The sequence below is a fragment of the Pelodiscus sinensis genome, chromosome 16 (assembly GCF_052426305.1).
Source record: "Pelodiscus sinensis isolate ZL-2025 chromosome 16, ASM5242630v1, whole genome shotgun sequence".
NCBI lineage: Eukaryota > Metazoa > Chordata > Testudines > Trionychidae > Pelodiscus > Pelodiscus sinensis.
In genome coordinates, this window is record NC_143067.1 from 36,157,438 (window position 1) to 36,181,332 (window position 23,895).

Sequence of the window (23,895 nt, forward strand, 5' to 3'; positions counted from 1 at the left end):
ATAAAATCATGACTGGTGTGGAAAAAGTGAAGAAGGACAAGTTATTTACTTGTTCTAATAACCTAAGAACTAAGTGTCACCAAATGAAATTAATAGGTAGCAGGTTTAAAACAAACAAAAGAAAGTTTTTCTTCTCTTAGCACCTGTGGAACTCCTTGCAAGAGGATGTTGTGAAAACTAGGACTTTAACAGGGTTCAGAAAAGAGCTAGCGAGATTCATGGAGGATAGATCCATCAATGGCTATTAGCCAGGATAGGTAGGAATGGTGTCCCTAGCTTCTGTTTGTCTGGAAAGGGATGACAGGGGAGGGGTCACATGATGATTATCTGTTGTGTTCACTCCTTCTGAGACATCTGGCATTGGCCACTGTTGGCAGACTGGATATCGGGCTGGATGGACCTTTGTTCTGAGCATGCTGCGCGGGGCTCTGGCTACCATCACTGACACAGTATCAGCGGTGATGGTCAGGATCCCAGGCCCTTTTGAATAGCTGGTCCTCAGGGTAGTTGCCCCCCCCATTTCCCCTCCCTCATAAGTGGGCCTGTCACCAAATGATTCTAGAATGACAGATTGAAGCCTGTCACTGAGGCTGACACAGAGCCGCTGAGGAGACTTGCAGTAGTTCAATTGCCAACAATGTGGGAACAGAATGAAAAGGAAGAACACATGTTGCAGAATGGTCCGTGCTTCACTTTCTGGTGCTGCACCCTTCTGGGCTATTCACATGCATAATCATCAACAAGGCTTTTGGCGAAGGAGGGCTGACTCTATTTTTGTTCTTCTCTTCTACCAGTATAGAAAGGAGTTGGGGAAGATATCTTTCTCCTTGGAGATTACAGAAAATTAGCAGAACTGCTTCAGGGAGGTTTCACGACTACATGCCCTGAGCTATCGCTTCGGCCCCAGAAGGATTGTGTGGTGGTAGAGCATTCAGTTCCAATTTGCACCTCTCTTGATCATTCCTATGTTTCTGTAAAGTCTCTGGCCTCATAGCCTGAGCCCAGGTCCTGCCCATCCTGCTGTTCCTTCTGCCCAGTAACCTTCTGCAAGTGTGGAAGGAAGTGCAGGATATCCACCTTAGGGTAGTCAGTGGTAAGGATTAAATACTGCTACTGTACATGGCGTGAGTTTAATAGAAAGGATGGTAATTGTACACATAGCTCCGTTTTACATGCAAATGACCCATGCTGGACATTTTCATGTGCAATTATCTTATTTGCATTTCATTACTGGTAATTATGAAAGCAAATTAAATATGCAGCTAACTGTTTTGCAGGTGCATGTAGTTTGAAAAAAAATAAAACAAAACAGAGAGATCCTTAAACTTCTTTTGCATGCACAAAGGATTGATTGATTTGCAACATTAAAAAAAAAAAGTTAGACACTATCTCTAACTATTGCGTTAGCTGCATAAAGAGTTCTGAAATGTAATCTCAGCAAATATACTCCACGTCTGAGCTTGTGGTTTAAACTTGGTGACATTCTGCGCCTTATAAAACTCTGTGTGTGTGTGTGTGTGTGTGTGTGTGTGTGTGTGTGTGTGTCTGTGACATGTCAGTTTGTCATTTTTAATAGTAAGTTGCTTGATCCTGCCACTGTTACTTGTGTGTCATACTTGCAGAGTTGTCCCATTGAAGTTGGAAATCTAATGCATATGAGTAATGATTGCAAGACAGAGCTGGTGATTGGATGGATAATACATAAAGCCTTAATGTGGATCATGAACTTTTACTTTCTGTGTTTGTGATCACAGAAGGGAACATAATAATTCCATAACTTTTGCTTGCATTTCTTTAAACATGTTCTAGTTAATGATTTTCATGTGGTGTGTATGGTACAAGTAAGGGTCTGAATTTGCAGCCAAAGAGAATTAAGGTCCCCCCACAATGTTTACAGCACGGGGAGTGGAAGGGAAAATATCATTATACTGCTCTATGTGCCTTATTTCTGTTTGAAGGCACCAACCTAAGTAGTGAGAGAGAAGTTCAATTTCCATGTTCTTTCATATCTCCAAGCAATTAATGTTATCTGTTATCAAGCCCTTTTTTCTTGTCACATAGAAATATGGTGCTTTTAACTGGATTCAAGCCACCAGTTTATAGGCCACATGATATTTATTTTCTGACAAGGGTTCTGAATCAAAATATGAGTGGACAACATAGATAAGCCCTAACCGAGTCAATGTTCTGTAAACTTAGTGCTAATTAAAGCCAAAATATAAAACACATCTTTAACCTGTAGTGACTCAAGAATATAAAACCGTAGATAGAATATGATTTTTCAAATGCTTCTTTAAATATTTCAAAGGAAGATTTGCAATAGCAACGATTAAAAGAAAGCAAAATGCCACTTTGGATTTTTGGATAAATTACTTAGCAAAATAATGTTTCGATATTAAAGTACACCATACCCTTCACTGAGGGCTCTAGCTTTTTCCAGGTCTTGAATTACATTCAAAAGCACTTTAATCTTCTCCTGGTTTGAGTGCAAAGATTCCTCTATGGACTGCAGCCTGCCTTGTAGGGCACATAGATCGCCATGTGCCAAGTGAATTTGATTAATGTCTCTAATCTCTTTGTGGGTTTCTGGTTTCATTGCATTCCCTAGAAGATGGGACTTTCTGTGAAAGTCTTCTAAATAATTGCTATGCTCTGGAACACAGGACGGTGTCGAAGTTTTATCCATTTCCGTGTGACACGAGGGAACATCATTGCTGTTGCTCAATGATGCCCGTCCATGATTATCCTTAGTGAGCACCGTACACTCAGAATCTGTTTCAGGCGCTGTTGGCTGTTGATGAACTCCGAGAAAACAGTGTGATGAGCTCTGATTGGATGGAAGGGATAGTGGAGTGGTTTCATTAGTGCTAGAGTCATTAGCGCATACAGGTAACTCCAAAACACTTTTTTCTTCACAAGAATCATCATGTGGATGAATGTCATTGCAGTTACTGGCATTGCTTAAGCAGGAGGGAGATTGTCCTGATTTGGATGACCATGTACAGTTTTCATTGGATTGGCTTATAGTAGGAGGAGAATGTACTAAATCTGTGGACTTGTCTGGAGTATAAATGTTAGCATTCTTGTCCTGCGGAGAATTTAACTGTATGTATTCAGGCACCTGTGTGAAAACAGTTGCCTTTTCCAGTATTGCAGAAGTGTCTGGGTCTGAGTGGATAGGCCCGTTACTTTGTGCTTTAGACACACTTGGAAATAACCGACTGGATGTCTTGGCTCCTCTAGATCCATCTTCCAAATGTCCCGTTATTCTCAAGTAAGAGAGGTCCAAAGGCATGTCATGTTCAGAAAGATCACCATTGACTTGGATGGAGCATTCAGACTCAGTTGACATTTCCATTAACGATTTACTTGTTGTGAGTTTTTTCTTTTTAAAAACAGGAAAGTGCTTCCTGAGGCTGGGAGAAGTTTGAATAGCAATATTCCGATGCCCTTTCTGAGCCCTTGGGAAAGAGAGAGAATAGGTTGGGTGGTGCCTGGACATTTGTGCCTTTCCAATCACGAGCGTTGTGTCTTTGGTGGGATTAGCATCCGTTTCAGTGGCACCAATTGGCTTCTTGTTGGTACTGTCATCTTTGAATCGGACTTGCTGGGACTTGCTCCTGCGGTGGTGTGGCTGTCGCATAAAATCAACCGAATCCAGGCTGTTCCGCTTGAGTAATACAGGGCGCATTTTCTTGTTTTGCTGGGCCATTGAGTCGCAGTTTGAAGCCTGCAAGTAATAAATTTCCCTGTGACCCATTTCATCAGGCCATTGTAGGAGCATCTGGTGGTTACGTCCCAGATGCAACTGAAGACTTCAACTATCAATTAGGAAACTACGTCTTTTCATTCTGTTGGGTTTTATTTATATTTCTAGGTAACCTATTCTATTTTGAGATATTCTTTCAATTTCTCCCCACATTTGCCAGTGTTATTTTACGACAGAGAAAATTAATAGACCAATCATCAAGATAAACTAAATAATGTAGATATCCAATCAAAGAAGAGCATTACTGGGGAGAAAATTTGGAATTCTTAACATGTGCAGTCTGAAATTAATCTTGTTTCTTATACAACAAATGTATAAATTACAGAAGTCAAGCTGTGTTAACTGTTAATGAATGTAAAGATAATTTGTCCAACCTCCTTTTCTAAAGCATATTTAAATAACAGTTAACCCTCCAAAAGAGGTTCAGCTTTTGAACTGTGGATGACTTAAATATTTCTGATTTGCATAGAATGTAAATAACATGCATAAAAACGGTCTTGGGCACTTGCTTTTCTGATGCATATCTTTTCTGTAGAAATATAACCATTAATATTGAACTGAAATTCTTCCTGCAGTGGTGTTGATCTTTCTTCTTGACCCATCTTTTCAATATTAGCACCTGAAACTAATCTTCTCAAATGGCCAAACAAAACTAGTGGCTTCAGACTAAGCAAACGTGTAGCATCAAACCGGATTCAGTAACTGATGTATGGTCTTTGCTCTAGTTCATACAAGTATAAGACTGAGCATGTCTTAGGTACTGTAACATTCAGATGAGATCTGGAAACACTTTGGCCTCAGGAGAGTGGTCCAGACCAGAGAGTCAGCATTTGCAGAATAGCAGACAAGTGTTTTCTGAAAGTAAAAAGACAACAGTTGCAATTGAACACTGTTGAATACCAGTGAAAAATTTGCTGAATATTCTTATTCCTTCCTGCTGCCTCTAAATATTTTTCACCTGCAATACTCATGAGAACTTTATAGTGGGATGTCTTAAATGGAAACTGAAAGATGATTTGTAAACACTATGAAACACAGGGATATTTATCTACTATGAAATATCTGAACACAATCCAAAATATTTTCACAATGTATATTCAATAAACCAGGTGTATTTCCTCTGGTGGTGTGATCAGGGTAGTACATTGATGCTAGGTATGGGTCTGAACTCGAAATTGCAGATGTGGACCTCCAAACACTTTGGAGAAATCCAGTTCCAGATCTCAAGTTAGGTGCTTAGGTTCATTGTGTTTACAGTGACCAGAAGTTGAAAAATCATATGAAAGCTCTTGAAATTAGAGCAAGTTAGGGTAAAATTGGACCAAATCAGCCATTTAAAAAAATTAATTCATTTTTCAATTTAAAAAAAATTACATGATTAATTGCACTGTTACTAGAATATCATTATTGAACTATATTTAAATATTTTTTACATTTTCAAATATATTGATTTCAATCACAACACAGAACACAAAGGCAGCGTCTAGACTGGCAAGTTTTTCCGCAAAAGTGGCCGCTTTTGTGTAAAAACTTGCCAGCTGTCTACACTGCCCATTTGATTTTGCACAAAAGCACTGATATTCTACTGTCTGAAATCAGTGCTTCTTGTGCAAATGCTTTGACATTCTCATTCGGGCAAAAGCCCTTTTCTGGAAATGTTTTTGCACAAGAGGGCCAGTGTAGACAGCTAAAAACTGTTATGCACAAAAAAGCCCTGATGGGAAAAATGGCGATCAGGGTTTTCTTGAGCAAAACTGCATCTAGATTGGCACAAATGCTTTTCCGCAAAAAGTGTTTTTGCGGAAATGCGTCTGTGCCAATCTAGACACTCTTTTCCACAAATGGTTTTAACAGAAGAACTTTTCCATTAAAAGAATTTGCAGAAAATCATGCTAGTCTAGACGTAGCCAAAGTGTACACTGCTCACTTAATATTTGTTTTTGATTGCAAATGAATGCACCTTTAAAAATTAAAAGAAACAGTGTTTATTCAATTTACTCACCACAAGAACCAAGGTGCAAACTTTCTATTATGAAATTTGAACTTACAAATGTAGAATTTTATATATAAACACTGCATTTAAAAATGCAGCTATTTGAACTATAGAGCCTTCAATCCACCCAGTCGTATTAATTGTCCAGCCAACTGCTCAGACAAACAAGTTGGCTTCCATTTGCAGAACTTCCTGTGTAGCGTCACCTGAAAGCGAGAACAAGTGTTCGCATGGCACTGTTGTAGCTGGCATCACCGGATATTTGTGTACCAAATGTCCTAAAGATTCATATGTCCTTTCTTGCTTCAAACACCATTCCAGAGGACATGTGTCCATGCTGAGGATGGGCTTTGCTTGATAATGATCCAAAGCCGTGCAGACTGATGCATGGTCATTTTCATCATGAGTCTGATGCCACCAGCAGAAGGCTGTGGGTTCTTTTGAAGGTCTGGGTGCTGCAGTTGGCACATCAGAGTGTGACTGTTTTTAGAGTTTTGAAATCGTGCTCCACACCTCAGAATCTGAAACTTGGGTTGAGTGCTGTCGATATCATAAGAAATTTCACCTTGATCCCTTCTTTACAGTGTATCAAATCTGCAACAAAGGTGTTTTTGAAATGAACAGCATCTGCTAGGACGTCCTTTGAGATGGTTAGAATGTGGAATATGTGGCAGAATACAAGTGGCACAGAGCTGGAGACATGCAGCTCTCTCACAAGGAGTTCAGTCACAAATTTAAGTAACACACAAACACACGAGTGGTGTCAGCATGGAAGCTTAGCTCTGGAATGATGGCTGAAGCATGAAGAGGCCTATTCATCTTTAGTGAGTCTGGCACATAAATATCAGGTGACATCAGCTACAACCATGCCACGCGAATGCCTATTCTCGCTTTCAGGTGACATTGTAATTAAGAAGCGGGCAGCATTATTTCCTGTAAATGTGAACAAATTGGTTTCAATTAGTGATTGTCTGAAGACGTAGGTCTGAATGGACTTGTCGGCTCTACAGCTTTACATTGTCTTGGTTTTGAGTGCAGTTACGTAACCAAAAAATATATAAAAATCTACATTTGTAAGTTGCACTTTCATGATGGAGATTGCACGATGGTACTTTCAGGAGGTGAATTGAAAGATACTATTTCCTTTAGTTATCACTAAAAGTTTTATCAGCCATGGCTTGGTCCTTAACTCAATTAATTTTTGTTTCTCTTCATTTAAATCATTGCTCTGGGGTGGGGCTGGGGATCAGGGGTTCAGGAAGCAGCCTGCCCTAAGGAGAGAGAACTTCCCCAGCCTTCTCTCACCACAGCAGCTTGGGGCCACGTGAATGCACCTCTCCATAGCCACGGCAGCTCCGTCAGGCACAACTGGGGGAAGGGTATATGTCCTCTGCGCTGGGGTAGGCCCAGGTTTGCCTCCCCGCTCTGCTTCCCAGTCAGTGAGGAATTCAACAAACTGAGCTCCCTGACAAAGGGGACCAGCCAGCAATGTAACATCCCTGTATGAATGGGAGGGGGAAACTTCTCACTTTTGTATGATTGTATGCAACCCCTGGATGAATTGGGATAGGGGAAGCTGCAGTCCCACTCGCCTTCCCTAAAATGCACCTGGAGGCTGGAGGTTGGGCAAGTCCCGGTGGCCTGATTCAGAATCTTTCTGTATGGTTTTCTGAGAAGCAGTCCCATTCCTGGCATATCCCATTTTCCTGGCACAACCAAACCCTGACCTTGCTTTAAGTTATAAGAGGAAGCTGTCTTCCAAATTTGGTATTCCTAGCTCTTTCCCTTTAGGAGTAATTCTTGAACAAATAGACTGACGGATGCATGCACAGACAAACTCTCTCAAATATATAGTAGACTGAATAGTGCAAATATTTGTCATAAAAAGAAAATGAGCTCTGTACGCTTTGTACTCTGTATTGTCATTGAAAGATATATTTGAAAATGTAGGGAAAAAATCCAAAAATATGAATTGGTATTCTGTTGCTCAACAGTGTGATCAAAACTGCACTTAATTATGATTAATTTTTGAGTTAATCTCACCATGATTAATAGACAACACTAATTCACGTCTAATTCTGGGTACTTATTTTGCAATGTGAGTGCAGCACAAATACAGTGGTGTGGATATGTATGTAGCCTAGGATCCATCAGAGAGGGTGATGTTGGATCAAGTTAAATGGTGCAAGTGGAGCCTTGTGAAATGTATTTCTGAGATGTATTTATAAATGAAATATGGCTCATGTGCACCTAAGTCTCTCTTCCAAGAAATTAGTCCCATCTCTCTGTTCTACTAAGCTACATTTTATCATTTCTATTTCCCATCTCATAAAATACCCATGAACATTTTGGTTGTACTGTAAATCTTACCTTGCTGAAAAATTGTTAAACCAATAGTGCAATCATAAACAGATTTATCTGTTATAGAGAGATCAATTAGTATGCAGAAACCTGTTATAACCCTTTTTCTGTGTCCATGGAAGAAACTGCCAACGATTATCGAAATGTTTACTTTGCACTGTTAACCCTTTCTCGACTACACTTTGATCACTGGACTAATATATCTGCCTAGAATCCACAACATTCTAAGCTACCATGTTCATTGTTACAATAATTTATTACAAAAATAACGTTTTCTCCTTTTCTTTACCCGCCCTTCCCCCGTGTTCAGAGTCTGGTGAAACAAGCCATCAATGTTAGAAGACGGAAGGCTAGGCTTGGTTTTTGTCAGCTCTAGCCCAAAGATAGTTTTAAAACCCGCTTGCACTCCAGCTACCAGGGCTGAGATGGGATGTTGTGATGGACCATTTTCATGGCAAGTACATTGTACTTCACCTTGGCAACATGTGTACATGCATACAGGACCCTCTCTTTATTCACCCACATACTGAGCACATTTCAAACACCAGGAAGTGCTCCAGTGACATCACTTTATTGTACCTCCTGCTCTGAGATAATAGCGTCTTTCTCATCGCTGCACATCAGGACACAAATCTCAGGAACCCATTTGCTTTGCAAATTGTTAATGTTAAAGCTACTGGAAAAAAGCAGTTCTGGACATGTTAAAGGAGAGCTGTTCTGAACCTTTATTTTGGAACTGAATACTTTAAAATACCTTGGGATAGGATTTTCTGTTCAAATTCTCAAAATACTTAGTGTAGTGTAGAAAAGGCATTTGTAAACAATTAAAATAGAATTACTGTAGTAAAGGAAATTTGAACTCTGTTAAAATGGGTTACATTTTAAAACGTCATCTTTATAAGCACGTACTAGGCTAAAGTTATTTGAATGTAAGCCATGATTCCCTGTTTCTGTGAAAAAGCCCCAGTAGAAGATCTGGTAAGTGAATTCCTCAAGCTCACTCATGGGTTAATTTTTAAAAGGGATGGAGCCCACTCTCCCTTTTGTGAACCTAGTCTTTACTCTCAAACTGAGGGGAAAGATCAGAATATCTCAGCTACCTGAATTTATGCCTGTAGTGAGGTGATTTGACAAGAAATATATGGAATCCAGGTACAAACTCTGCCGTAGTGAATTATACTTGAAAACAGGAAGGCTCTCCACGTTCACTTCATATTCTGTGCCAAAGGTTTCCTGTCTATAAAATGGGGATAGTACAGTAATACTTTTATTGAATTGTGAGGTCAAGTCTTTGTAAAATAAGAACACATAGGAATGGTCAGACTGGGTCAGACCAAAGGTCCATCTAGCCCGGCATCCTGTCTTCTGACAGTGGCTGGTGCCAGATGCTTCAGAGAGAGTGAACAGAAAAGGATAATTTATCTAGTGAGAGATCCCGTCTGTTGTCTGGGCTTTTAACAATCAGTTATGTAGGGACATTCAGGGTGTGTCTAGACTACAGGATTTTGTCGACAAAAGTGGACTTTTGTTGATAAAACTATACCTGCATCTACACTACCGCCGAGTTCTGTTGACATAACGTTGACAGAACTCGGCAGTTTTGTTGACGGTGGTAAACCTCATTCTACGAGGAATAACGCCTTTTGTCAACAGAGTTCTGTCGACAGAAGGCGTTATTGCATCTACACTGTCCTTTGCGTCTACACTCTCATGTCGACAAAGCAGCTTGGTTTGTCGACAGAACTGGATGTAGTCTAAACGCTCTTTGTCGACAGAGGCTTTGTTGACAGTATCTGTCGACAAAGCCTCTGTTGACACAAGCCTGTAGTCTAGACGTACCCTCAGAGCATAGGGCTGCCCACCCATGATTGTTGGATAATACCTATCGATGGACCAATTCTTCATTAGCTTATCTAATTCTTTTTTGAACCCAGTTATACTGTTGGTTTTTCACATCTTCTGGAAATGTGTTCCTCAAACTGATTGTGCATTGTGTGAGGAAGTATTTGTTTGTTTTAAACCTACTAATTTCACTGAGTGCTCCTCCTGCAGCCAGGTGCTCCAGCAGCCAGCTCCTTTTTAGCAGAGTGGTGCACCAAGGTGCACTAGCTTACTTTCACCTGCGTCGGATGATAGCATGGATAATGAAAACAGAATATGATAAAGTTGCTAGTCTTATGACACCATATGGCACATGACAATGTATGATGCAATATTAAAACGGAGGTAGGGCAACCTTACTTCAATTATCTTACTGCTGTTGAGATGCTGAAACCTTCTCTATTTTGACATTATAAACAACAGTGGCTCAATGTCTGTTTGGTAGTCGGTATCAAGCAGAATGCCCCCAAAGTCAGTTCCAGGGCTGGTTTATTCAACATCTTTATTAATGACCTGGATGAGGGGATGGATTGCATTCTCAGCAAGTTCACAGAAGACTTTAAGCTAGTGGGAGAGGTAGATGTTCTGGAGGGCAGGGATAGGATCCAGAGTGAACTAGACGAATTGGAAGATTGGGCCAAAATAAATCTAACGAGGGTTCAACAAGGACAAGGGCAGAGTCTTGCACTTGGGATGGAAGAATCCCCAACTTTGATTGCTACAGGTTGCGGACCAACTGGCTAAGCAGCAGTTTGGCAGAAAAAGATCTGGAGGTTACAGTGGATGAGAAGCTGGATATAAATCAATAGTGTGCCTTGTAGCCAAGAAGACTAATGGCATATTAAGGTGCATTAGGAGGAGCATTTATAGCAAATCTAGGGAAGTGATTATTCCCCTTTATTCAGCACTGGGGAGGCCACATCTGGAGTATAGCGTCCAAGTTTGGGCCCCCCATTACAGATAGGATGTGGAGGCACTGGAGAAAATCCAGCGGAGTACAATCAAAATGAGTAGGGGGTGAAGCACATGACTTGTGAGGAGAGGCTTAGAGATTTGGGCTTATTTAGTCTACAGAAGAGTGAGAGAGAATTTGGAAGCCACCTTTAACTTTCTGAAGGGGTGGGGGGGGGGGGACTCCAAAGAGGATGGAGAGAGGCTGTTCTCAGTGGTGACAGATGGCAGACAGGAGAGCAATGGTCTCAAGTTGCAGTGGGGAAGATCTGGGCTTGATATTAGGGAAAACTGCTTCACTGAAAGGGTGGTGAAACACTGGAATGGGTTACCGAGGAGCTAGTGATATCTCCATCCTTAGAGGTTTTGGAGGCCAGGCTTGACAAAGCCCTGGCTGAGATGACTTAGTTGGGATTGGTCCTGCTATGGGCAGGGGGTTGGACTCGATGACCTCCTGAGGTCTCTTCCAACCCTATGATTTTATGAATTGTCATAATGCACATGCATAAATATAATGGCTTCCTGACATCTGTTGAGTTCTCAGTCTCGAAAGTAAGCTTGTATAGAGAATGTGTGTGAATACATGTGCCATCTGGTGGTGATGTCATGTGATAAAATATATTTATCATGTGCCTTTGGTCACATTTATCTCCACCATCTCTCTCATTAATTTTCCAATCTTTTATGCAGCTTTTGAGACCTACCCATCCAAAAAATAGAATGATCTTCCAGAAAAATGTTTCCTTTTTGCTCCCAAATGTAAATCCCAAACAAACAAACAACAAAAACCAAACCGGTGGTGGTGGGGGAGGGGGCCAACAAACAATCACATGCATTACCCCGATGTCTAAAATGTGCCATATACCGGTCCTGAACCAGTGACCAGTTGAAAATCAGCTGAACTTTAAACGTTGATTCCATTAATCTTTGGCATATGCAGATGACATGATGATACATGGGCACACGACTCCTTGTCGCTTTTGAAGATTCAGACTAACATGGTTACCCCTCTGATTCTTGAGTACAAGCACTCATGGAGGTACATGTATGTACACATATATGCACACTTGTGCACACACATGCACCAAAACTCTGCAACAATAATGGTAAAATTATGATGTCCAGATCTGAAATTCCTCCATCATTTACCATTTAATGTTTAATCTATTTATTGTATTTCATTTCTTGTGCATACAAAACTGTTAGTTGAACACACATGCCAAATTTTGCAGTGTTATTAGCTGCTTCCCATACAGAGCTGTTTTGCTGGCAGGCAGCTGGGCTGCAATAAAGTTATTATTTTACAAACTATTTGAAATGGGAACTTTAGAAAATGCATATTTAAGCTTTTAAGGAAAGACAGAGCTTTTTTAAGGTGTCATCAGAATGCAACAGTTGTGCCAAAGGAAAAAGCTGTGTCAGATGGCAGTTTACACTGAGTACATGAATCTGTGAAAAGCCATATGAGTTGGGTACTGTTTCATCTATTGCCTTTGCCATATTTGGGCATTGTTACATAGTTTACAATAATCAGAGTTAAGTCACTGAGAGTTTTGCTTTTAAAAATATAATCATTTTAGGCAAAAACCTGTAGTAGAAAATTATTTCTTTTAAATATTTGTCTTTCTAATAACTTTTTTTTATCTTCCCTATACTGTCTTACCTTTCTTCCCACCTATATAACAGAGGGTATGTCTACACTGCAAGGCTATTTCGGAGGTATCCCAAAATACCTACCCCCTGTCTTTTGAATGCATCCACTATTGCAAAATATAGAAGACCCACTATTTCAGCATCCCTGTAAACCTTGTTCTACGAGGGATAAGGAATCTCTTGAAATAGTGTGTTATTTTGAAATGTGGTGCTGTGTAGATGTGCCAAATTTCAAAATAGCTTATTTGAAAATAGAATCGAAATAAGATATGCAATTTGCATAGTGCAGATTGTGTTTCGTATTTTGAGCGAAGGGTACAGTGTAGACACACCAGTATTGACATCCATTATGGAAAGGAATGATACGGTGATAAAGCTGTGACAATGTCATACTTTCTATGATTCCTTATTCTGGCTTTATATACAGGGAGACTCAAGATGCAAATGAGATCCTGAACTGGATTTTGACCATCCCAAAATTCAGGAGGTGTTTGAATCGAGATAAGTTTCTATTTTTAAAAGCTAGTTTAACCATGTCAGAAACAGGTCCATCAAAACATGTTTTGGACAATCATGGTCTAAACAGAAATGTATAATATCTTTTCTTCCTAATATTAAAGTAATTTTTGATAGATTTGCTCTATATACCATGTACTGAATGGAATGTAAATCATTCTGATTGGCTATTTTGTAGAAATGTGCTATTCATACCCATTTAAATGGGATCACACATAATAAAATCCATACAGACACTTTTAAATGTTAATCTTTTAATAACAACAATGACTTTGGTGTAAAGCATTTTCTGGGGAATAATGACTGCTCGGGTTTAATGACCTTCTAACTTGCCTCAGGCCATCAGCTCTACTCTTTCCCTCATTTCCTGGCCAGCCATTTATTAATCCTCAGGAAATGCCTCATGCTTCAATCATTATTGCTTAATTAGTACAGTGGCTTTGTTCCAGTGTCTTCATGCAATAGTCACTGAAGCAAAGGTTCAGTCTGATGTTTGAAGGCTAATGATTATTGTTAATCTCCGTATTAATGACAGCTGTTTATTCCATACTTTCTTGTCATTGAGTATGGAAATCTCATTTCCACATTTTACTTTAAATCAGCATATTTTCCAGTTTTTTGTGTTTATAACCTGCATCCCATCTTCCTAGAATGCTGGAGAATGTTTCTTCAAGCTAAATGTTCAATCGTTCACAAGAATTCCCTATTTGCCATGAGTGGAGATTTGTCTTGTGTTTGATTCTGTTCTAAGGGAACCTATATTGCATGGATGGTGGGTGAAGTACCCCGTCCTATAGCCCTGCCCACACTCTACTCCTGCCCAGGCCCCGCCCCCTCCCTGCTGTCTCTCTCTTCTCTCTGCTCACTCATTCCATCCAAATCTCTGAACCCCAAAATAGCAAATTATATTTGGAAAATCAGTCTTTATTAAAAAAAAATTCTAAAGAAAATGGAGCTTGTTTTCCACTGCATGCCAGATTGTGCAGACTGGTCATGCAGAAGGTACATAATTAAAAGCACTAATTGCATAATTGCAGAGAGGGGGAGAGAATGTCAGTCATAGTTTTTTTTGATATATCCTAAAGTCTGTTGGAGATTTATTTGAAAAAACTTTGCAGTAAGGGTAAGTCAGTTGTCCTGATGAATATTATGGAACTCACGATGCAGCTCTTCTCTGTTTTACATTTTCTTCATCAGTATTTGTAAGCTGGTTTTACATTTTAAATATCTTAAGCCTTCTTAAAATAATCATTCCAGATTCCTACATATTTAAATTCACCTAAACAAATACATTATTTTAAATTAATTAGTCCGAGTGGTTTAATGTGTTATATCAAAGTTCATTTAGAAAAAGGGGACGCTATTGTGTGTGATTTTCATAGAAGACATATTTATGAAATTTGACTACATGTTTATGTTAAAAATATATTTCCAAACATTTTAGGCATAATAAAAAAATATATTTTAGTAAGGCAATGCTTTTGGTGGAGGATTCTCTTAAAACTAGTTCATCAAGTAGTCAGAAGTAAAAGGGAAACTCATTTGACCAGCTATTTGGAAGAAAAGGAATGTTATCCCTTTAAGGGCTCTCTGCAACAATGGGGTAAAAGGAGAGGAGGCATGGATAAAAAGGACTTTGGAAGCAAGTTTTTGTACCATAGTAATTCAAATTAAAATGTGCATTTTAAATAACTGTGGTCTTTTGAAGAATTTATTTGTTTGTTTGTTTGTTTAAAACTATGTCTGAAGATCCAAGCATTGAAGGCTAAAGCAGAATACTCAGATTGTGCATCTAAATATCTATGCGAGGATTTTTTAGAGCTGTGGTTTTCATTAGTTTGTTTCCGAAGATTATAAATATTTAAAGCACATTTTAAACTAAGGTCCCATAGACATAATGCACGACTGTTTTTGTCAGTAAATTCAGGGTTGGCGCACTGGGAACTGAACAACAAAACTTTTGTTGTTCAGGGTTGCTAACCCTGCTCTGTCCCCCAAAAGATGAAAGCTTTGCCATGGAGGTGCCAGCTTGAACAGCACATTGTCATCATGAACACCCCTCATTGGCAGTGAAAGTATTTTGTTGGCACAGCTACATGGCCCAACGTTTAGCCCCAAGGCTGTGTTGCTAAAAGTGGGTCTGGCCCAGGAAAGCTCATCATCTAATAAACCATCTTGTTAGTCTTGAAAGTGCTACATAGTCCTGTACTTTGTTGTAGACAACACCTGTGAGTCAGAGCCAAATACAAGATCAAACAGTTTAGCCTGGGTAGTTAGCTCATATTTTAAGGGACAATTCAAAGTGAACTGGCCTTAGGAAGACTGTTAATTTACTGCAGAGACAATATGGGCGAAGGTCAAAATGGGTCTTTTACTGAGCCAACTTCTCTTGTTAAGAAAGAAGGGTCTGTTACATGAGGTTACATGAGGTATTTTGTGCAAAGCATCTTAGAGCGATGCATATTTGTATTCATAAGTCAATTTCACAAAGCATGGGATGAGGGTACATCACAATCACCTGAAAGCTATCTGGGAGCCCATTAACTGAGTTGGTCCCTCCGCAGTTCCATTTCCAGGTTAGAAAGGTGTAACTTCAATCACATCATGTAAAATGCCATCACTGTTCATCACTTTCGTTGTTTAATATCGTCTCCATGAAGATACCAGAGTTCACTTAGAAAGCATCAGTGAAATGCATTTTTACTGTTTACATTTTGAGATGTGCTGATGGTGTTTCAAGCCCTAGCCATGTAAATATCAGAAACAAAACAGTAATCATGACAACAGGGGCGTTTTGTTTAGATAGACATTATACAGTAATACAGTCACAGATCTGCATTCCCATTTTACAGCTGAGGAAATATATGCACAGGTAGCCAGCTGTTTAAAGGTGTTTATGTACCCTTAAGTTGCATATGGGTGCCTAGTGCAGTTTTCAAAAGTGAGGCACTCAGGCACTTTTGGAAATCCCAATGCAGCCCTATGTGTACCTTTAGACAGGTAAATACCTTTTAACATCTACAACACACATTTCATGGACAGCACTACTGTGCTTCAGCATTCAGACTATCCCATCAAATATGATTCCTTGTTGCCAATAAAAGGCCAGGTCTACACTAGACCTGGAAGGTCGGCTTAAGTTACGCAACTCCAGCTATGTAAAATATGTAACTGGAGTCGGCTTACCTTAAGTTGAGTTTGATGCCGTCCCCACTGTGGGAGGCCGACAAAAGCAAATGCTCCCATTGGCTTCCCTTACTCCTTGTGACTGCCGGAATAAAGACACAGGCCGGAGCTGCCCTCAGTGTTCGATTGCCAGGTGTATCCTAGACTCGCTAAATCAACCACCAGAACGTCAGTCTCTGGTGAGGAGATTGAAGACGTGCCCTAAGAGAGGCTAACATGTGAAGTCTGAACTAACTTCTTGACCTTTGACAAACTTTCAGGACAGGGTTGTGACATTTTGATAGGAAGATATGGGAATGTATTAAGATATAGGTATGTATAGGAAGATATAGGTATGTATTAAGTATTAGATTCTCTAAGGTTAGTCACTTACCATGTGCAATTAGTTCACTTGGAGGAAAAGAAATCAAGCAATATAATGTTCATTGTTTCCTGACAGTGTTGGCAGCTTAATATGTCTGCAAACTCCTATGATTTAGTGCCTGCTACTAGCCAACAGTACCCAAAGCACTATGGGAGTTATAGAACAGAGCTTTCATTGCAAAATGATTGATATCCTTAAAATGTCTTTATGAAACTGATAATAGCCGTTACTAATGGTACATTAAATAGTTAAGTGTGTTTGCAAAAGGAAATTACTAATAGATATTAAGGCATCCATTATAGAAATAATAAAAGAACAATATCTCCTAAATCCAAATGTGACATGATTAATGTTTGGTTGTAGCCATATAATCTGTTGCTTACATCATAGAAGAACTGTTTCCTAGGATTGTTTGTTGCTGGTAACTGGATATGGCAGTTGTTTCTATTTCAGATATGTCACCTTGGTTCCCCTTGTTCAAAAGGCTCATGGGTACGCCAGATATGTAGTCAGTCTGTGTAATAACATGCTTTTACAGCTCTGTTTTAAATCTGTGCAGGCAGAGTACTTAGGACGCTGATATACTGAGATTCAGAAATGCAGTCATGTGAGTTAGGACAGGCAGAAGATCTGGCTTGTTGCTGGTACTTGTGTACATTTTAATTATCAAACATAAATTATGATATTGGCATTGAGATATAATGAACTAGGTGGCAAACAAAATTTCAGATGTTCCCACTGCTTAATTATGACATTTTCACATTCACTAGCAAGTTGAAGTAAAAGTATTTCATTGAAAAAATTTGGTGTAGTTCTGTTTTCTGCTGAATGCAGTATCACCTCTGTTGATGTCAGTTTGATTGTCTTAAACGATAAGGATCCGTCTACACTACGGAGGAGATCGAAGCTGCCACTTTCAGTCTTCCAGGGTTCAAATTAGCATGTCTAGTTAAGACAGCTGATTCGAACTGAGAGGGGCACTCCAGTCGATTTCAGTAGTCCTGCTTCCATGAGGGGTAAGAGAAGACTTCTTGCAGTGTGAACAGTGCCAAAAGTCAAGTTAATATACTTTGACTTCACCTACACAATTAACGTAGCTGAAGTTGTGAACCTTAATTTGACTTTGTCCCGTAGTGTAGACACACCCTAAAGGATATAACAATGTGAGTGTCTTCACAGCCATTCCATTATTTCAAAATAATTTTGAAATAATGGACTGCTTATTCAGAAATTTGTAAACCACATTCTATGAGGAATAATGCCTGTTCTAATAGCTACTTCAAAATAAGGCATGTGCAGATGCTCCATTGCTGCTCTTTTGAGAGAGCTCCTCACCAGGGCCGTTCTAAGTTATTCCTCCCCAGTGCCTCCTGGGGCGCTACATTGAGATAGCGCATCACCATTAGGGAAGCCTGCCTCGGTCTAATTTTGAGGCTTCCCTGCAGCGTAGACATGTAATTTCGAAATAAGCTATTTTGGAATATCCATTCCGGAATAGCTTATTTCGAAATAGCCGTGTAGTGTAAGCATACCCTGACTGACCAATTTATAGCAGAGTTTATTTAGTTGATTGGTGGTTCTGGTTCTTCATCCCAAAACAAAATAAAAGGGCTCTGTGTTAATGTTACAGTAAGTCTACTGGCCAAGCACTTTGGCTGTGTCTACACCGGCCGCCTATTATGGAATAGGCATGCAAATGTAGCACTTTGGAAGAGGCAAATCCGTGGGGGATTTAAATATCCCCCGCGGCATTTGTATTTTCATAGCTGCCGCTTTTTTCCGGCTTGGAGATAAGCTGGAGAAAAGCGTCCAGACTGGCTGGTGAGGCCACATCTGGAGAATTGCATCCTATTCTGGGCCCCCATTACAAGTAGGAATAAGAGATCCTCCAGAATAGGGCTTTATTCCGGAGGATCGCGCCAGTCTGGACGCTTTTCTCCGGCTTATCTCCAAGCTGGAAAAAAGCGGCGGCCATGAAAATGCAAATGCCACGGGGGATATTTAAATCCCCCGTGGATTTGCCTATTCCAAAGTGCTACATTTGCATCCCTATTCCGTAATAGGTGCCAATGTAGACGTAGCCTTTGAGCGGCTGAAAAAGACCCTGCTTTGTTAACATTAAGAAAAGCATGGGAAGAACTTACATCACAGCAAAGTGACTAGCGATGTCCCTCCTGTCCCCCACCCCCACCCCTTGTAGTTTTAGTGTCAATTTAAATTCACTTAGAACTGGTACAGGTGTTCCTGGGCCAGAAAGCTCTGGGCCAGGTTTCCAGTGGCAGCAGGCTGGTGTTCAGAAGCCCCTGCCAGGCTGGGCAGCTTCATCTAGGGAGCCCATGGCAGCCCCGGTCAGGGAGCCTGCGGCATCAGGGAGGTAAAACTTTGGGTAAGATAGATACTCTATGTATTTATGCTAGTTTTTTTAATCTTTTTTTTTGGATGCTTTATTGTTCTAATAAAAGCTACTTTGGTTGCAAGAGGCTATTCGGGTCATGGATTTCCAAAGGGAGGAACCACAGGTAGCAGGTCTCTGTTGGACCTTCAGTGTAAGCTCAGGATAACAGTACTTGGTGTAAGAGTGGGAGAATCACCTGATTCTACCTGTGGAGAGGTGCGAGTATGGAGCCTGACATTGAGTGAGGGGGGTGCACAATGAGGAGAACATGAAGAACATGGAGATACAGCTAGTTCTGTGATCCCTACACTCTAGAGTTGCATGTTCAGAACTGCAGACAATTAATGTGGCCAGTCTTGAAATTAGACTGAGTATTCATGGAATCCTAGGGCTGGAAGAGACCTCAGGAGGTCATTAAATCTACTCCCCTGCCCAAAGCAGGACCAACCCCAACTAAATCATCCCAGCCAGGGCTTTGTCAAACCAGGACTTAAAAACCTCTAGGGATGGAGATTCCACCACCACCCGAGGGAACCCCTTCCAGTGCTACCCCACACTCCTAGTGAAATAGTTATTTTCCTAATATTCAACCTAGACCTTCCCCACTGCAACTTGAGACCATTGCTTCTCGTTCTGCCATCTGTCAGTACTGAGAATAGCCTCTCTCCATCCTCTGTAGAAGCCCCCTTCAGGCTAGTTAAAGGCTGCTATCAAATCCTCCCTCACTCTTCTCTTCTGCAGACTAAACAACCTGAAATCTCTCAGCCTCTTCTCATAGGTCATGTGCTACAGCCCTCTAATCATTTTCATTGCCTTTTGCTGGCCCCTATCCAGTGTGTCCACATCTCTTCTGTAATGGGGGCCCAGAATAGGATGCTATACTCCAGATGTGGCCTCACCAGTGCAGAATAAAGGAGAATAATCACTTCTCTAGATCTGCTGGCAATGCTCCTCCTAATGCAGCCTAATATACCATTAGTCTTCTTGGCTACAAGGTCACACTGTTGACTTATATCCAGCTTCTTATCCACAGTAATCCCCATGCCTGCTTTTGATACCAGTTTGGGGAGGTAATTGCTTAAATACTGTGAAATGAAACCAATATAAAGCATAACCTCTCTGTGTGTTGCTCTTTATGGAGATCTTTTGAAATAAAGGAAATAGTCGTAATGGTTTGGCGACATCTCACAAAAAATGACATTTGTGTCTACTATGGTGTATGAGAGAAGCAGGGGCAGGAATGTAGTGTAGCAAACACCAAGTGAGCTTTCACTGTCACAGCACTGTTGAGGCTTATACATGTTTAACGTATCTAGTCCGGCACCCTCAGGACCTGACCGGTGCTGGACCAGAGAATTTGCCAAACCACAGGAGGTCAATATTGTCTAGCAGCATTGCCAACACTTCCACTCCTTACAGGGCTCTTTGAAGACGTTTAGGGGTAAATTAGAGCTAAATAACAGCACAGAACACTGAGAACAAGGCTTGGTGGCTATAAACAAATTTTATGGGACCGTGGGAAACTTGGCTACTCCCAGGAAAAGTGGACATCTGGCTAATGAAAATCATGCTGAAACACGGATGTTGCTGAAGCAGAGAGTGTGAGACAAGAGAGGTTCATCTGTGTAATGTTCATAAGAGCCTTATATGAGAAGTGCTATTGAGATACAAAGTATTTCTCCCTCTCTCTCTCTGTATATATTATATATGAAACCACAATTTAAAACTGTGCAATCATATTATGCTATTGACAATTACATCTATTTCTTCCTTTTCTGAATAAAAATCAGACCTAATTCTCTGGTCTACTAATTTGTAGATAGGTAATGAATCCTCTTCCTTTGTGCTGCTTTATGAATAGAGTGATGCATATTTATAAGCATTTATGTTATTCTTATAACCACATAGAAGCCAGCAATTCTTGGAAAAATAATTTAAGGTGGCTCTCAGAGGAATTCTATGGGAATTGCATAGCTGAAGTTGAAGTAACTTAACTTGACTTCTTAGGAAGTCGAAGGGAGCACACTCTTCCTTTGACTTCCTTTACTCCTCGCGGAGGCAGGACTACCAGCATCTACTGGAGTGCCCCCCTCAGTTTGAGTTAGCGGGTCGTCACTAGAGCCACATATTTGAGCCCTGGAAGATTGACAGTGGCAGCTTTGATCTTCTCTGTAGGTAGATGTACCCTAAATGACTGTGCCACACTGGGAGTTGTCAGGACTTGCCAGAAGAAGCTAGAAGTTTTATGTTAGGGGAGGGAGAGATGAGAAGCTGCTGTAAAAAGGAGGCACTGGCTCCCCTCCTGGGAATGTAAGGGTGGGAGGCTTTACCAAGGCAGCCCTGAATGTCAGAAGCTCTTTCTCCATGCAGCAAGCAAAGCAGCATCCACCCTCCCTCCTGTTGAGATGCAAATATGAGGTTGGGTTAGGAACTGTTGTAGATGTCGTGCTGGTCATTCCTTCGAACGCAGAGTGGGAAGGAATATTTCCTTCACTACCCATGGACTGGGGTGGTTTTGACCTTCCCGACAACTGGGGTCAGGGAGGACCTATTATGGTGAGCACAAAAAGTGGCAGGTCACAACTTATTTTGTAAATATGCGGCAAATGTCTGTGCAGGTATGCCAAAGGGAAGGCATCCAGAGACCCAATAAATGGCCTAATAGGGAGACCTGAATAGAACACTATAACTAGAAGGGACCTTGAGAGATCAAGTCCAGTCCCCTGCCCTCAAAGCAGGACCAAGCATCGTCTAGATCATTCCTGATAGATGTAGGTCTAGATAGTTAGATGCTGGTTAATGGAATGGGGTAGGGGAAATTCAGGACTCTTATGATGGTTATGGCCCATTTAAACCCTCCTCGGAGGAGAGGTGATGGACGGTAAACTCCAACCCATGGGCTGGCTGTAGGATCTGAATGAAACATGAGTGGGTCTGGTGGAAGCCCCAGGTAGTTATTGGACTGAACATGGATTTGCCGGCCCTGTTCAGTTTATCTGCCAGGTAGTCCCAGATATCTAACAGGAAAGTTGTGGCCAGATTAAATTCTGTCCTCCCTTTTGTATAGCTGGATGATAGGCTTAGGCAGCTGGACATGGAGCATGTTTCACAGCATGTTGATGAAATGTGTAAGCCGGGTTCCTATGCTGTCATAGCCAGCTACAACCTGATGTACTTTGGAACCACAGTGCTTTTAACTTTGCGATTTGTTCCAAATAGTTTGTTGCCATTTCTAGGTCCACAGAAGTTAAACAGATGACTGCATGAGCAAGGGCAACAGCTATAGAAAGAGATTTACTGGAAAGTTTTAGTGTTATTATTTATATTCTCTTCCACATCACAGAGATCTCCTAATTATCAGTGTTTATATTAGCACGAGAAAAAAAATTAGATTTCACGGTTGGTAAAGGTCTGTAATACTGAAGCAGTAAAATCCAGGAATGGATGACACTCATGAAAGCCAAGCTATCAAGTTGTTTAATTAATAAAGAAAGGAGAAATTTGCTCCTGTCAACCTCCCATTGTATAGATGGGTATTTAAGATACATTGACTTCAGCTAAGTAATTTACGTTGCTGGAGTTGTGTGTCTTACTTCAACCTTCCCATATAGTGTCGACCACACCTCAGTCTAGCTATGCCTCAGTCCTCTATGTATAAAATTGGGACAATAGTTCCCACATTTTCAGGATAAATTTGAATTTGTTGTTAAATTTGACAAAGCTGTTCAGGTGCCCAGTGATGGGCACCATATAAATACCTAGATAAATTAAGGAGACTTAGCAGAATTTTACATCAGTAAGTCTAAAACTGTCTCTCTTTCCCCTTCTTGATAATTTAGTCCAAATCACAATTGAATGGTTATTTTTTCTTTAAACATAAATATAAGCAATGGTTTGAAGTTGACTGTTTACTATCTTCCCAATGAATTGTCTGACTCTCATTCAATATGCTTTTTCTTTGAAATGTACTTTTTTTCCCTGTGCAATGCAAGTTTTAAAACATTCATGCCTGCAAAATGCTAGCGCAGCATAGAATGCCACACGTTACATTAGTGAGACAAAATGCTTTTATAAAAGGGACAAAAACTGCTGTATCCCAAGTGGTAGTAATTGTTAAAAATATAAACAGCATTCTATAATAATTGAATGATTTCTTGGCTATGTAACATAGCCAAATTTTTTAATTCTAATATACCATGCAAATAGCACACGAATAAAATCTCATTATGAAACAGTTCCTTTGTTCAGCATTGTCTTGAAGGTAACCTAGAAAGAGACAATCCCAGTAAGTCAGTCTGGGGTGGATTTTAATGAACAATTTAAACTTTCATAACATAAAAATCCCCCTGAGGATTGTACAGTCCTATTTTCTGCAAAGGTTTAAGTTTGGTAATGCCAGAAATGAACTCATTACAGTATGATGGGCTGCAGAACAAATGTTAATAACTTCAACTTTAATTTGCCAGCCTTTATTTTTATAGCAGGCTTTTTTGTAGCAGACTCACTTTATTACAATGTATTTTATAATGGTCTACAAAAATCAATAAGGTGTGCACTGCAGGTGGATGTTGTAGTGTTCTGTAATAAAAAATCACATTGTAAAAAAATATTTTTGACGAGTAATAAGAAAATAGGCAGCGTGTTGATCAGATATAATTGAATATGCGTTTTTCCAAGCTACAGGCAATCCAGAATCTATACCAAGCAGACACGCATAGTTCAAGTATGTTAACATCCATTTGTAGGCGTCATAAACACTTACAGTTCTTTCTCACTCTTGACGCTTATGCAATTTGCACGAGGAGACATTTTTACTAGGCACTTTA

At 40.3% G+C, this 23,895-nt stretch overlaps 2 protein-coding genes across 3 annotated transcripts in view; one reads left to right on the top strand and one right to left on the bottom strand.

Moving 5' to 3' along the window:
* DOCK2 (dedicator of cytokinesis 2) overlaps nucleotides 1–23,895 on the top strand; it is a 499,444-nt gene that overhangs the window by 247,204 nt on the left and 228,345 nt on the right. The window lies entirely within an intron of this gene.
* Nucleotides 1–23,895, bottom strand: part of INSYN2B (inhibitory synaptic factor family member 2B) — a 135,807-nt gene that overhangs the window by 31,123 nt on the left and 80,789 nt on the right. Inside the window, exon 2 of the mRNA XM_006115763.5 lies at nucleotides 2,412–4,624. Coding sequence (XP_006115825.3) covers nucleotides 2,412–3,784 — 1,373 coding nt within the window. The 5' untranslated portion in view covers nucleotides 3,785–4,624. The remainder of the gene's footprint in view (nucleotides 1–2,411; nucleotides 4,625–23,895) is intronic.